This window comes from Delphinus delphis, chromosome 15 (assembly GCF_949987515.2).
Source record: "Delphinus delphis chromosome 15, mDelDel1.2, whole genome shotgun sequence".
NCBI lineage: Eukaryota > Metazoa > Chordata > Mammalia > Artiodactyla > Delphinidae > Delphinus > Delphinus delphis.
The window spans coordinates 58,226,781-58,243,068 of record NC_082697.1 but is presented as its reverse complement, the minus strand read 5'-3'; the positions used below and the strand labels follow the sequence as shown (position 1 = coordinate 58,243,068).

At 44.8% G+C, this 16,288-nt stretch overlaps 1 protein-coding gene across 1 annotated transcript in view; it reads left to right on the top strand.

Annotated features, from left to right (window-relative positions):
- LOC132437672 (uncharacterized) overlaps positions 1-14,397 on the top strand; it is a 182,470-nt gene extending 168,073 nt beyond the window's left edge. Inside the window, exons 63-68 of the mRNA XM_060031004.1 lie at positions 1,433-1,638; positions 1,775-1,955; positions 2,703-2,812; positions 3,053-3,169; positions 3,314-3,455; positions 13,754-14,397. Of these exons, the coding sequence (XP_059886987.1) occupies positions 1,433-1,638; positions 1,775-1,955; positions 2,703-2,812; positions 3,053-3,169; positions 3,314-3,455; positions 13,754-13,758 (761 nt within the window). The 3' untranslated portion in view covers positions 13,759-14,397. The remainder of the gene's footprint in view (positions 1-1,432; positions 1,639-1,774; positions 1,956-2,702; positions 2,813-3,052; positions 3,170-3,313; positions 3,456-13,753) is intronic.
- Positions 14,398-16,288: the final 1,891 nt, after the last annotated feature.

The window sequence follows — 16,288 nt, the reverse complement described above, 5'->3', positions numbered from 1 at the left end:
CAGAGCACACGGGCTCAGTAGTTGCGGCACACAGGCTGTCTAGTTGTGGTGCAAGGGCTCAGTAGTTGCAGGGCATGGGCTTAGTTGCCCCATGGCATGTACGATCTTAGTTCCCTGACCAGGGATCAAACCCACATCCCCTGCATTGGAAGTGCAGAGTCTTAACCACTGAACTGCCAGGGAAGTCCCTGTGTCATATTTTAGATTCCACATACAAGTGATATGATAATCTCTAGTTGCATCCATGTTGCTGCACCTGGCATCGTTTCATTCTTTTTTATGGCTGAGTAGTATCCCATTGTATATATGTACCACATCTTTATCCATTCATCAGTCAATTTAGGTTGTTTCCATGTCTTAGCTATTGCGAATAATGCTGCTGTGAACATAGCGGTGCATGTATCTTTTTGATTTAGAGTTTTGTCTGGATATATGCCCAGGAGTGGGATTGCTGGGTCATATGGTAGTTCTGTTATTAGTTTTTTAAGGAAGCTCCATACTGTTCTCTGTAGTGGCTGTACCAATTCACATTCCCACCAACAGCGTAGGAGGGTTCCCTTTTCTCCACATCCTCTCCAGCATTTGTTATTTGTAGACATTTAATGATGGCCATTCTGACCAGTGTGAAGTGGTACCTCACTGCAGTTTTGATTTGCATTTCTCTAATAATTAGCGATGTTGAGCATCTTTTCACATGCCTATTGGCTATTCGTACGTCTTCTTTAGAGAAATGTTTATTTATGTCTTCTGCCCATTTTTCGATTGGGTTGTTTTTTTAATATTGAGCTGTATGAATTGTTTGCATATTTTGGAAATTAAGCCCTAGTTGGTCTCATCGTTTGCAAATATTTTCTCCCATTCTGTAGCTTGTCTTTTCGTTTGTGATTTCCTTTGTTGTGCAAAAGCTTGTAAGCTTGGTTCGGTCCCATCTGTTTATTTTTGGTTTTATTTCTGGTGCCTTGGGAGGCTGCAGGTTGCCCATTTAAAGTGTCTGATTCAGTGGCTAGTGCGCGTCCATCACAGAACCTTCATCACCCCAAAAAGACACCCTGCATCCCTTAGCTCTGTGTCCCCGTCCCTCAGCTATACCCCCAGTCTCCTTTCTGTCTCTGTGGATTTGCCTGTTCTGGACACCGCGTATGAATGGAGTCACGTAACACGTGCCCTTTTATAACGGGCTTTTCACTCAGCGTAAAGTTTCTGAGGTTCGTCAGTGTTGGAGCGTGCATCACACCTCATTCACCTGAGGGGACCCCTAGAGCTCAAGTCATCTTGAAGCCAGAGGTTCTTGGGGACAGACCCCACTTCCCACGTGGGCTGCCCATGAGGACATGGGCCAGGGAGCAGCTCTGGACAGGCTGGGCTGCCCCGTGGGCTCAGGTCCCGGGCACAGCGGGCCCCACTGCCCCTGCATCCGGCCTCTTCTCTGCAGACCACGCTGTGGTGGCCGGCACCAGGCATGTGGTGACCTTCGACGGCCAGGTGTGGGGCATCAGTGCCCGCTGCAGCAGCCTGCTGCTGGCCAAGGACTTCGCTCACGACACATTCTCGCTGACGCTAAACCGGGCGGGCTCGGGGCTCACGTCCCTGACTGTGGAGTTGAACCACACCACCCTCATCCTCTACCCCAGCCTGAAGGTGAGCCTGCAAGAGCGGGGGGGGGTGGGGGGGGTGGGCACATCGCCCAGACACTTTCCTGCCTCCTGTCACGTCCACACACCTGTGCCCTGTGGAGACTGTCACCTGTCCTGCTCAGCCCCTGTCTGGCCCACAGACCTACAGGCTGTACAACTCTTCCCTGCCTGGGGAGAGCTGTCTGGACCTGGATCTGCCTCCCGCCAAGACCAGGAGGAACAACGTCCCCAGGATCGAGCTGACCAGTGAGGACGGTGTCTCTGTGGTCTGTGACCTCCACGCCAGCCTCTGCAGCCTGACTCTCAGCGTCTGGCAGCACGGTGGGTCTGGGCCCCCACTGGCGGCCTCTGAGCCAGTGCGGTCAGCTTCCAGGGCTGAGATTGACCGATCCCAGTGGGCAGCACTCCGAGTCCTTGGGAGGCTGTGGGCAGGAGGCCCGGGGACACTCTTGGGCCTCTGCTGCTCCTCGGGGCTGACAACCCGAGCGGGTATCAGAACAGCCCAAACAGCTCAGAACTGGAAGAGGGTCAAAGGCCATCTCTCCCGGCTTTGATCACGTCCAGCACTGGGACAGCCCCTACTCCAGCGGCAGCGCAACTCTGGCTGCAGCCCCGCTCGTTGGCCGCTGCCCCGTTTCAGGCTCTGTAGTGCGCACGGCCTGCTCCTTCTCACGTGATCCTCCCGCTGCTGTCCCCTGGGACACGTGACATGACCCAGGCTAATTTACGGGCCCCCCCACTCCTCCAGCCACGAACATCAGGGCCAGGCTTGGAGCCCAGAGCTCTGAGCCCACGTTCTGCCCCCTTCTCTGGGACGTGCCGCTCCCCTTGGTCTGGTTGGGCAGCCCCAGGAACACTTGTAAAGAGCTTGCATCCCGACCACTCGGGATGGGGCTGGTGGATGGGGGAGGGAACAAACGCTTTTCTCAGTCCTTTTTCTCCTCTCCCTCTGGTGAAGTTTCAGAGCCAGGACCGGTGTTGGGGGGTCAGGCGTGGAGGGTGCAGGGTCTGGCCATGCCCCCCGGCAACCCTGGCCAGCAGGCTCTCACAGCCTTTCCTGCCCCACAGGCCTGTCCGCTGGCCTTCTGGGCACCAACGACAACGAGGCAAGCAATGAGCTGATGCTGCCGGACGGCACGGTGGCCAGCAGCCTGGAGGAGGTCACCCCCGCCTGGCAGGTGAGCTGGCTAGCCAGCCCTCCCTCCCTCAGGGCCGGGCGTCATCACTAGGACGCTGTGGCTGTGGATGGAGAGGGGAACAGGTGTGACCCGGGCGCGCCCCGGAGAGGGAAGCCTCTGTGTGGATTGGCCGTGGACCTGAGGGGGTGGTGGTTCCCTCCTGGGGCTGCAGCCCCCAGTGGAGCTGCCTGGAGAAAGGAGGTCCAGGCAGGAGCCTGAGTCTTGGGTTCGTCTCCCCAGGTGGGTGGTGACTGCAGGGCCATGGAGAAGACTCGGCTGGCATGCCCGGTACAGAGCCTCACCTGCCGGGCCTTCTTCCAGGACCCCCGCTCCAGCCTGGGGAACTGCTTCGGGGTGGTGAGTGTGCAGCTGCAGAGGCCACTCAGCAGGTGGACTGCAGGACAGAGAAGGCCCTTGCCCTGATCTAGCCTATAGCCCTCCTCTGTGCTGCTCCCCAGGGTGTGGTGGGCAAGGACACTGACTATGGGTGCTGGATTTCAGGTGGACCCCACACCCTTCCTCAGCCTATGTGTCCAGGACACCTGTGGCACCCAGGAGCGCCAACCTGCCTGCAACCTGGCGGCCGCCTACATCCACCTGTGTGCCCGGGGCTTCGTGCCCCTGGACCCTCCTCCACAGTGCGGTAAGCAGTCTGACCCCTGCCTGGGGGCGGAAGGTTGACCTCTGCCTTCCATCCCAGAGGGAAAACCAATTCTTTTCTCTTAGCTTCCGCCGAGAGGACAGGTACTCAGTTGTTGTACAGTGAGCTAAGAGTCAAAGCAAAGTATGTGTGAAGGAGTACTTATTAAGAAAGAGAAAAAGAGGGCCACAACCTCCACCTTCCACCCCAGGTCCAGTGAGCCCTGTGACATACAGCACAGGAGACGAGAGCTCGGGGAGGTCAGGCAGCTATGAAGTCAGCTGCTGAAAACTCAGAACCACAGACTTGCTGTTAAGGGGTGTGAATGTACACGCCCTACAAGGTCTGGGAACCCCTGGGCACACCTGAAACCAAGGTCGTGCATGATTCCCACAGCTGAAGTCCCACTACATAGACACTGAAGTCCCACTACATAGACACAGAAGTTGGCGACTGCAACAAACAACGGCAGTGGACCCCCTGATAACAGAGCAATTATTCATGAACCTCGCAAAAGAACAGTTAGTAGTAGCAGCTACTGGGAGGAGGAGTGGGTGTGACTACAACAGGGTGGAAAAGGGAGATGTTTGTGGTGATGGAACAGTTCTGTATTTTGATGGTGGTAGTGGTTACATGAATCCACACCTGTGACAGACAAAATGTCATAGAACTATACACACACACATTCTACCAATGTCAGTGTCTGGGTTTTGATATTGTACTATAATTATGGAAGATTAACCATTGGGGGAAATGGGATGAAATATATACAGGACACTCTGTACTATCTTTGAACTACCTGCAATTCTATAATTATTTTAAAATAAAAAGGCTTTAAAATTAAATATAAAACATCAGAGTCACAGTTTTATAGGCAAGTTGTAATAATTTACTATAACTGTTCCAGAGTATAAAAAGGAAACCTTCCTCTTCCTACCTCATTTTAATGAAGTTAGTGTTATCTTATGGGAGACAAAAACCCAAGGACAATACAAGAGGAAAGTTAGTTAGAAGCCCAACTGCAAACTTGAACGTAGATGTTACTAATATGTTAGTGAAATTCAAAAATATGTTGAGACGTAAGAAAACATCTTAACCAATTGGAAGCAATCTCTGGAACCCAAGGATGGTATTTAAGAACAGTGTACTAAAGTAGGCAATTTAAACTAGGTAATTCAAAACAGTCCTTCTGGTGGGATATCTAATAATGTTAAACAAGATAGAGAAAATGGGGTATTGGAAATATCTGGATCAAAATCCAGGGGAAGACAGGAGAGTGACATCAACAGGTGGCAGGCTAGGAATCTACAAATGTACAAATCCTCAGTCCTCCATGGAAACACTGAATATAGAACAATACATGGACCAAAGTAGCTTTGTGAGAACCCTAGAAACCAGTTAAGCAGCAGCAACAACCAAGTGACTGCCTGATTGAGAAAACGTCTCACTCTAAATGCAGGAAATTTCATGGCATTTGTGCTTGCCTTCCACAATACAGTTTTGAAGAAGCCAGCTAGCTCCTGGCTCATCCCTTGGGAGGGAAGGAAAGGAGTGGAACTTGCTTGCAATGTTCTGACTTGTCTGGGACCTGCCAGAGGAACAGGTTTCTCTTGACTTAGTGATGAGGAGAATGGTGGCATCCTTTGGATATCATGTGGGTGATTGCTGAAAGCAGGAGTGGGTGCTGCTGCCAGAGGCAGCTGCAGGGAGTCTGCAGTCCTGTAGGTGACTGGGAGCAAGACTTTGGACAGAGGAATACAATACTATATCTAAGCCCCTGAGAAGAAGCAGGGGTGAAAGCTGGGGAAATTAGGACATTTAAAAGCAGCTGTGTCTACTGAGGATGTGGAGTTAAAGCACACACTCAGGCCCAGGGAAGATGCGCCCATAGAAAGTATTTGAGAGAACCCTGAGCTTTCATACCAGGTTGATTAGTGAAGGCCTTCCCCTGCACAGGGACAGTCTGCAAAGAATGGGAGAGGTGGATGTCTTTTCAAATGCTCAGTTCCAACAAAAGATGACAAGACATACAAAGAAACCGTGAGATAGGGCCCATTCAGAGGAACACAGTAAATCTCCAGAAACTAACTCTTAAGAAACATAGGCCCCTTATTGACAGGCTTTAAAACAACTGTCTTAAATATGCTCAATCAGATGAAGGAGAAGAAAGATGGCAGACAACTAAGTGAAATCAGGAAAACAATATATGAGAAAAATGAGAATATCAACGAAGATGTAGAAATTACAGTAAACAAATTCTGGAGCTGAAAAATGCAATTTGTGCTGTCTTCAAGAGACTCACTTTAGATCTAAGGACACACACAGGTTGAAAGTGAAAGGATGGAAAAAAATATTCCATACAAATAGTAACCAAAAGAGAGCACACTTTCAATAATGGATAGAACAACCAAAGAGAAGATCAATAAGGAAATAGAGAATTTGAACAACATTGAGAATCAACCAGACCTAGCAGATATATACAGCCCAACAGCAACAGGGTATCCATTTTTCTCAAGTATACATTGAACATTCTCCATGATAGACATTAGATAGATAGATATTAGGCCATAGAACAAGTCTTAATAAACCTCTAAAAACTGAAATCATACAAACTTATTTTCCAATTACAATGGAAAGAAACTAGAAATAGCAGACAGAAAACTGGAAAAATCACAAATTGTACAAAATTAAACAGCACACTCTTAAACACTCAATGGGTCAAAGAAATCACAAAATAAATTAGAAAATATCTTGAGGCAAATGAAAACAAAAACACAACACACCAAAACTACGGAATTTAGAGAAAGCAGTGCTACTAAGGAAATGTACAGCTGTAAATCCTCACATTAAAAAAGAGCTCAAATTAACACCCTAACTTTACTCCTTAAGGATCCTGGAAAAGAACAAATCAAACCCAAAACTAGCAGAAGGAAGGAAATCATAAAGATTAGTGCAGAGATAAATGAAGTAGAGAGTAGAAAAACAAGAGAGAAAGTCAACAAAACCAAAAGTTGGTGTTTTGAAAAGATCAACAGAATTGACAAATCTTTAGCTAGACTGACTAATAAGAAAAAAGAAGACTCAAGTAAGTAAAATCAGAAGTGAAATAGGGAACATGACAACTGATTTTTACAGAACCAAAAAGGATTATAAGAGAGTACTATGAACACTTGTGTGACAACAAATTGGACAATCTAGATGAAATGGATAAATTCCCAGAAACATATTACCTGCCAAAACTGAACCATGAAGAAACAGAAATCTGAAAAGACCTATAACTAGCAAGCAAATTGAATCACTAATCAAAAACCTCCCAACAAAGGAAAGCCCAGGACCAGATGGCTTCACTAGTAAATTCTACCAAGCATTTAGAGAATTGAAACCAAGGCTCCTCAAACTCGTACAAAAAACTGAAGGGGGGGGGGGTTCCCCTGGTGGTGCAGTTGTTGAGAATCTGCCTGCCAATGCAGGGGACATGGGTTCGAGCCCTGGTCTGGGAAGATCCCACATGCTGCGGAGCAACTAGGCCCGTGAGCCACAACTACTGAGCCTGCGCATCTGGAGCCTATGCTCTGCAACAAGAGAGGCTGCGATAGTGAGAGGCCCGTGCACCGTGATGAAGAGTGGCCCCCACTTGCCACAACTAGAGAAAGCCCTCACACAGAAATGAAGACCCAACACAGCCAAAAATAAATAAATAAATTTAAATTATATTTTTAAAAAAAAACTGAAGAGGGAACATCTTCAAACCTATTTTATGAGGCCAGAATTATCTTGATACCAAAGCCAGACAAAGACACTTCAAGAAGACTACAGAACAATATCCCTGATGCATATAGATGCAAAAATCATCAAAAAAAAATACAGTTGGCCCTCCATATCTATGATTTCCACATCCACAGATTCAATCAACCACGGATTGAAAATATTTGAAAAAAAATCCAGAAAGTTCCAAAAGCAAAACTTGAATTTGCTACATGCTGGCAACTATTTACATAGCATTTATATTGTATTAGGTACTATAAGTAATCTAGAGATGATTTAAACTATACAGGAGAATGTACATAGGCTGTATGCAAATATTATGTCACTTTATATAACGGACTTTATATAAGGGACTTTAGCATCCACAGATTTTCGTATCCATGGAACCAATCCCCGTGGATACTGAGGAACAACTGTACTGGCAAACAGAATTCAAGAGCACATTAAAAGGATTATATACCATAACTAAGTGGGTTTATTCCTGAAATGCAAGGATGGTTCAACATAGGAAAATCAATGTAATACACCACATTAAAAGAATGAAGGAAAAAAAAAACCATGACCATCTCAACTGATGTAGAGAAAGCATTTGACAAAATTCAACACCTTTCATGATAAAAACACTCAACAAACTAAGAATAGAAGGAAACTACCTCAACATAATAAAGGCCATATTTGACAAGCCCATAGATAACACCATATTCCATGGTAAAAGACTGAAAGCTTTTCCTCTAAGATCAGGAGCAAGACAAGGATGCCTACTTTTGCCACTTCAATTTAAAGTAGTATCAGAAGTCCCAGCCAGAACCATTAGTCAAGAAAAAGAAACAGAAAGCATCCAAATTGGAAAGAAAGACGTTATCTCTGTTCTCAAATGACACAATCATATATATCTAAAAAACCATGTGTATGTAGAAAATACTAAAGCTTAAAAAAATTTAAAAACCTATGAGAATTAGTAAACAAATTTGGCAAAGTTGCAGAATGTAAGTCAACACACAAGAATCAATTGTGTTTCTATACACTAATGAGCATTCCAAAAAGGAAATTAAGAAAATAATTCCATTTACAATAACATCAAAAAGAATAAAATACTTAGGAATAAACTTAACCAAAGAGGTGAAAAACGTATACACTGAAAACTACAAAGCACTGCTGAAAGAAATTAAAGAAGATACAAATAAATGGAAAGATATCCCATATTCATGGATTGAAAGACTTAATATCATTAAGATATTAATACTACTCACTGATCTACAGATTTAACGCAATCTCTGTCAAAATCCCAATGGCTTTTTTTGCAGAAATATAAAAACCTACCCTAAAATTCATACAGAATCTCAAGGGGGCCCCAAGTAGCCAAAGCAATCTTGAAAAAGAACAGTTAGAGGTCTCACACTTCCTGGTTTCAAAACTTTTAACATAAGCTACAGTAATCAAAACACTGTGGTACTGGCATAAAGACAGACATATAGACCAAAGGAATAAAATAGCCCAGAAATAAACCCTTGCATATATGGTCAAATAATTTTTGACAAGTATGTCAAGACCATTCAATGGAGAAAGTACAATCTTTTCATCAAACAATGCTGGGAAAATTGAATATCTACATGAAAAGAATGAAGTTGGACGCTTACCTTACACCCTATAAAAACATTAGCTCAAAATAAATCAAATACATAAATATAAGAACTAAAACTATAAAACTCTTACAAAAAAACAGGGGGAAAGCTTCATGACATTGGATTTGCCATTGATTTCTTGGATATGACACCAAAGGCACAAGCAATAAAAGAATAAATAGACGAACTGGACTTCATCAAAATTAAAAACTTCTGTGCATGAAATGACACAATCAACAGAGTATAAAGGCAACCTATGGAATGGGAGAAAATATTTGCAAATGAAGTAACTGACAAAGGATTAATCTCCAAAATATACAAACAGCTCATGCAGCTCAATATCAAAAAAACCCAAACAACCCAGTCAAAAAGTGGGCAGAAGAGGGGCTTCCCTGGTGACACAGTGGTTGAGAGTCCACTTGCCGATGCAGGGGACACGGGTTCGTGCCCCGGTCCGGGAAGATCCCACATGCCGTGGAGTGGCTGGGCCCGTGACCCATGGCCGCTGAGCCTGTGCGTCCGGAGCCTGTGCTCCGCGACGGGAAAGGCCACAACAGTGAGAGGCCACGTACAGCCAAAAAAAGAGTGTAGGTCAAAAAATGGACAGAAGACCTAAATAGACATTTCTCCAAAGAAGACATACAGATGGCCAACAAACACATGAAAAGATGCTCAACATCACTAATTATTAGAGAAATGCTAATCAAAACTACAATGAGGTATCACCTCACACCAGTCAGAATGGCCACCATCAAAAACTCTACAAACAATAAATGCTGGAGAGAGGGTGTGGAGAAAAGGGAACCCTCCTACACTGTTGGTAGGAATGTAAATTGTTACAGCCACTATGGAGAACAGTATGGAGGTGCCTCAAAAAACTAAAAATAGAACTCCCATATGACCCAGCAATCCCACTACTGGCCATATACCCAGAGAAAGCAATAATTCAAAAAGACGCATGCACCCCAATGTTCATTGCAGCACTGTTTACAATAGCCAGGACATGGAAGCAACCTAAATATCCATCAACAGGAAAGGATAAAGATGTGGTACATATATACCATGGAATATTACTCAGCCATAAAAAGGAACGAAATTGGGTTATTTGTAGAGACATGGATGGACCTAAAGACTGTCATACAGAATGAAGTAAGTCAGAGAGAGAAAAGCAAATATCATATATTAACGCATATATGTGGAATCTGAAAAAATTGGTACAGACAATCTTATTTACAAAGCAGAAACAGAGGCACAGATGTAGAGAACAAACGTATGGATACCAAGGGAGAAGTGGGGGGATGAATTGGGAGATTGGGATTGACATATATGCACTATTGATACTATGTATAAAATAGATAACTAATGAGAACCTACTGTATAGCACAGGGAACTCTACTCAGTACTCTGTGGTGACCTAAATGAGAAGGAAATCCAAAAAAGAGGGGATATATGTATACAGATAGCTGATTCATTGTGCTGTAAAGTATAAACAAACACAATATTGTAAAGCAACTATACTCTGATAAAAAAAATAAAATTGGTCAAAGGACTTGAATAGACTTTCCTCCAAAGAAGATATACAAATAACCAACAAGTACATGAGAAGATGCTCGATATCACCAATCATTAGGGAAATGTGAATCAAATCCACAATGGTATATAAACTCACACCCATTAGAGTGGCTACTATCAAAAAATTAGAAAATAGTGTTAGCAAGGATGTGAAGAAATTGGAACCATCATGCACTGTTGGTGGCAATGTAAAATGGTGTAGCTAATATGGAAAACAGCATGGCAGTTCCTCAAAAAAATTAAAAATAAAATTACCATATGATCCAGTCATTCCACTTCTGGGTATATACCCCAAAAGAATTGAAAGCAGGATCTCAAAGATATTTATACACCCATCATACCATCATTATTCACAATAGCCAAAAGTTATAAGCAACCCAAGTGTCCATCAGCAATTGAATGGATAAGCAAATATATATATATACATACAATGGAATATCATTCAACCTTAAAAAGGAAGGAAATTCTGACAAAAGTTACAACATGAATGAACTTTGAGAACATTATGCTAAATGAAACAAGCCAGTCACAAAAAGACCGATACTGTATGATTCCCCTTCTATGAGGTACCTAGAGTTGTCAAATTCATAGAGACAGAACACAGAATGATGGTTGCCATGGGCTGGTCTAAGAGGATAATAGCAGTTGTTTAATGGGGACAGAGTTTCAGTTTTGCAAGATGAAAAGCGTTCTGGAGAATGGGTGGTGGTGATAGTTGCACAACAAAGTGAAAGTACTTAACACTACTGACCTGTGCACTTATTAAGATGGTCAATTTTTTTGTGATGTATATTTTGCCACAACTAAGAATCTTTTAATTAAAAAATTTTTACTGAGCACCTACTTCATATGCTAGGCATGGTGATACAACTCTAAACACTGAACTTATAACCACTGTAATTATAAAAAACGAACACACTTAAGGAGACAAAATTCTAAGAGCAAGAACCAGCAGAGTCAGACAATAGACACAAACCCACAGGAATTCAGAAATGGGTTTATCCAACACAGACCATAAATTTCGGCAGGGATTACAAGCAACTCATGCAGCTCAATATCAAAAAAACAAACAACCCAATCCAAAATTGGGAAGAAGACCTAAACAGACATTTCTCCAAAGAAGATATACAGATGGCCAACAAACCACATGAAAGGATGCTCAACATCACTAATCATTAGAGAAATGCAAATCAAAACTACAGTGAGGTATCACCTCACACCAGTTAGAATGGGCATCATCAGAAAATCTACAAACAACAAATGCTGAAGAGGGTGTGGAGAAAAGGGAACCCTCTTGCACTGTTGGTGGGAATGTAAATTGATACAGCCACTATGGAGAACAGTATGGAGGTTTCTTAAAAAAACTAAAAATAGAACTACCATATGACCCAGCAATCCCACTCCTGGGCATATACCCTGAGAAAACCATAATTCAAAAAGAGTCATGTACCACAATGTTCACTGCAGCTCTATTTACAATAGCCAGGACATGGAAGCAACCTACGTGTCCATCGACAGATGAATGGATAAAGAAGATGTGGCACGTATATACAATGGAATATTAAAGGAATATTTAATATTCCATTGTATATATGGAATATAAAAGGAAACCAAAAGGAACCATAAAAGGAAACGAAATTGAGTTATTTGTAGTGAGGTGGATGGACCTAGAGTCTGTCATACAGGGCGAAGTAAGTCAGAAAGAGAAAAACAAATACCGTATGCTAACACATATATATGGAATCTAAAAAAAACGGTCATAAAGAACCTAGGGGCAGGACGGGAATAAAGATGTAGACCTACTAGAGAATGGACTTGAGGACACGGGGAGGGGGAAGGGTAAGCTGTGACAAAGTGAGAGAGTGGCATGGACATATATACACTACCAAATGTAAAACAGAGAGCTAGTGGGAAGCAGCTGCATAGCACAGGGAGATCAGCTCCGTGCTTTGTGACCACCTAGAGGGGTGGGATAGGGAGGGTGGGAGGGAGACGCAAGAGGGAAGAGATATGGGGATATATGTATATGTATAGCTGATTCACTTTGTGATAAAGCAGAAACTAACACACCATTGTAAAGCAATTATACTCCAATAAAGATGTTAAAAAAAATTTTGGCAGGGAACTAGAAAATTTTAAAAATATCATATCTGGAAAGAACCAAAGATATCGTATCAACAGATGACAGAAAAGGAATTTAATAAGATTGTCTAATGCTCATATTTTCTTTTCAAAAAATTCTCTAAGCAAATGAGGGCTAGGAGGGACCTTCCTTAACCTGGTAACTTGAGGTATTTGGTATCCAGCCTTTAACATCACAGTTGATGGAGAAACATCAGAAGCAAGGAGATAGACACTCTTTCTCTCTGTTTCTATTACATATTGTACTGATGACCCCATCACACTCAGTAAGACCAGAAAAAGAAATGAAGTACAGAGATTAAAACTCACCTGCTGGGACTCCCCTGGTGGCACAGTGGTTAAGTATCTGCCTGCCAATGCAGGGGACATGGGTTCGAGCCCTGGTCTGGGAAGATCTCACATGCCGCGGAGCAACTAAGCCCGCGAGCCACAACTACTGAAGCCTGTGTGCCACAACTACTGAAGCGCCTGCGCCTGGAGCCCATGCTCCGCAACAAAGAGAAGCCACTGCAATGAGAAGCCCTCTCACCACAACAAAGAGTAGGCCCCGCTCGCTGCAACTAGAGAAAGCCTGCATGTAACAACAAAGACCCAACACAGCCAAAAATTAATAAATTAAAAAAAAACAAACAAAGCCTTACCTGCTGATGGTGTGCCTTGCCCAGAGAGGTGCCGAGGGTCTTCCTGGGTCTGTGACCCCTAAGTTAAAGAGGTCCCTGCTTCAGTGTGAGCTGGATATCCAAGGGGTAAGGCTGGCTCCTTCTGAAAGTAAAGAGAAGTAATTCAGATGTCACCAAATGTTCTGGAAACATCTGAATGTCCCTGCTGCTTTCATGACCTGGATACCCTCTCTTCATCAGGACTCAGCCCCTGAACTCCCCTCTACCCCCCAATTTGGGTGCACCCTCCATGCTCCCAAAGCATCACGTGCTGGGGTTCAGCCCTCTCCCAGGCCAGGAACTCCTGGGGTCGGGGTGAGGGCATGTCTCACAAGTGCAGGGAACCATCTAACCATACCCACTGCTCTTCCAAAGGGGGAGATGTCCTTTTAATGAGGGCCACTCGAGGCCTGACCCTGCTGGGCCTACAGCATGCCAGGGGCTATAACAGGGGCCCTCAGCTCGCTTCCAGGAAACGGCGGGAGCTCCCTGTCCTCTGGGCCCACAGCAAAGCCTTACTTCTCTTCTTTTTTCTTTGCAGTTTGAGATTTTGCCTGAGCCAGCACCAGGCTGCCAAAGATTTCAGACTCCCTCTCCTCCTACCACAATCCCATCTCGTCAGCAAGCTCAAGATTCCTGTCTGGGGCAGGACAAGCAGCACGAAATGCCAAGAAACTCAGAGAAGACCAGGAAAGACACAGATCCAGGAAAGAAGGGCTGTTAGGCATTGATTTCAGAATGCTTCTGGGGGCGGTAAAGCCCACACTGGTCTGGGTAATGCTCCACCTCCCTCAACACCTGCCCTGTAATTCCAGGAGGCAGCCTGGCCTGCCGGGCCCAGCTCTGGAGAGCGGAAGCCACTCCAGCAACTGTTCTGCCTGAGATATTTAGTCACTCGCTGGCTGCTGTTTCGGAAGCCTCAGCTGTATGAGCCAGGCTGCCCCGGGTCTCCTAGCCTGGGATTGGCTTCCCCTGCCCTCTTCAGGGTCTCCCCTGAGGCATGAGGATCCTTGAGGGGGAACTGATGGTCCCAAATCCCTTAACCACAAGCCTGGTTGGGTGCCTCCCTCTTTGGGGTAGAGCCTGACTCTAAGACTGAATGCTCCAGGGGGCCGGTTTCCACAGACGTGTGCTCTGCACCTGGGCACTCAGACCCCAAGAGTTACAGCCCTAAAAGTTGTTCACTTTCTTTGGGGGGAGGCTTTTCCCTTGAGTTTTCAACTGAAAAAATAAAGCTGGCAGATTCCAAGAACATGTCCATTAGATTGCTGGGGTTAGCCATCCACTGGAGAGACTGGCAGGGGGTGGGGTGGGGGGTGTTGGGTGGCTGTGAAACCTGCCCACCAGTAGGGGGTTCCCAGGGCCCTCTCTACACCAAGTCCAGAGTCCAGAGCAAAGGGTGAAGTGTCAGCAATGAGGCATGGGGCCACCAGAGGGCCAGACGCCAGACTGTCCCTGGCCTCCCCACACGTAAATGCCTGGCACACAGCAGATGCTCAGTGAAGTTTAGAAGAAGGAGCTCTAGAGAGTTTTAGAGCTTTTAGGAGTGAATGGGAATCAGGGAGCCGGTCCTGCTCATTCCCACACTCTGGAGGGAAGTGGGAGGTGATGGCTGTCGTGATTGATTGAGCAGATGCCATGTTGCCATGGTTACAACTAGAAGATCCCAGAGTACAGGCACTGCTCTTTGAAAGACATTTGCTCTTCTCTCAGACTTTATAATAACCCAATGAGGAGTGCACGATCCCCATGTAATAGAAACAGCAGGCTCAGAGAGCCCAGGGGATGTACCCAAGGTCACACAACTAGCAGATGGCCAGGCTGGCGCTGATCCCCAAGGCTGCCCAACAACAACCATCTGCCTTCTACATTCTCAACAGCATTGTGCCGTCTACAGGCACACCTTGTTTTATTGCACTTTGCAGATGTTGTGTTTTTGTTTTTGTTTTTACAAATTGAACGTTTGTAGCAACGCTGCATCGAGGAAATCTATCAGTGCCATTTTTCACAGAGCATTGCTCACGTCGTGTCTGTGTCACATTTTGGTAATTCTCACAGTATTTCAGACGTTTTCATTATTATTATATGTGTTATGGTTTAATTAAGGTATGTACATTGTTTTTTTAGAAGCAATGCTATTGCACACGTAATAGACTACAGTGTAGTATAAACATAACAGACGCAGTGGGAAACCAAAAAATTCACGTGACTTGCTTTATTGCAGCGGTCTGGAACTGAACCCCGGTATCTCTGAGGTGTGCCTGTAGTCTGCCATTTACTTTAAGAAAGAGTCGAATTAACTTTAGCCTTGTCCCAAGCCATAATGTGTAGTGCTTGTTCATCCTTTCCTAATATGCATCAAAACAGCCCATAAGCCGTGTGACGCCCAAGCAGAAATGCACCCACAACTGTCTGAAGTGCTGTGCTAGGCCTTGTTGCTGGGAACTTGGCTCTGGAGGAGGGAAGGAGACAACGGAAGAGAAAACTGGAATGCAGGGGCCTGAGCAGGCCGGAGATAGATGCGCCTACAATCTGAAACCACCTGTAGATTTCTAAAGCTGTGCAATGGCTCAGCGATTTCTGGTCCAGAAAGGAAACTGCAGACTTCCCAGCCTGCCTCCCAGCTCTGCCCCTCATATGCTTACCAGGAACCCAGCAGTGGGCTGGGCACAGTGGGTGCCCCAGGAGGGAGAGCAGTCCTCCCTTCCCGAGGCTGATTTAAGATCAACACTTGGCAATTTGGGGCGTGTGGGTGGGTGTGCATGCACATGTACGGCATTTAAAGAAAAACAGAGAGGGAAGGATTCCATTAAAAATACCTATAAATATTCAACCCTCAGAATGGGAGAAAATATTTGCAAATGAAGCAACTGACAAAGGATTAATCTCCAAAATTTACAAGCAGCTCATGCAGCTCAATAACAAAAAAAAAAAAACAACCCAATCCAAAAATGGGCAGAAGACCTAAATAGACATTTCTCCAAAGAAGATATACAGATTGGCAACAAACACATGAAAGGATGCTCAACATCATTAATCATTAGAGAAATGCAAATCAAAACTACAATGAGATATC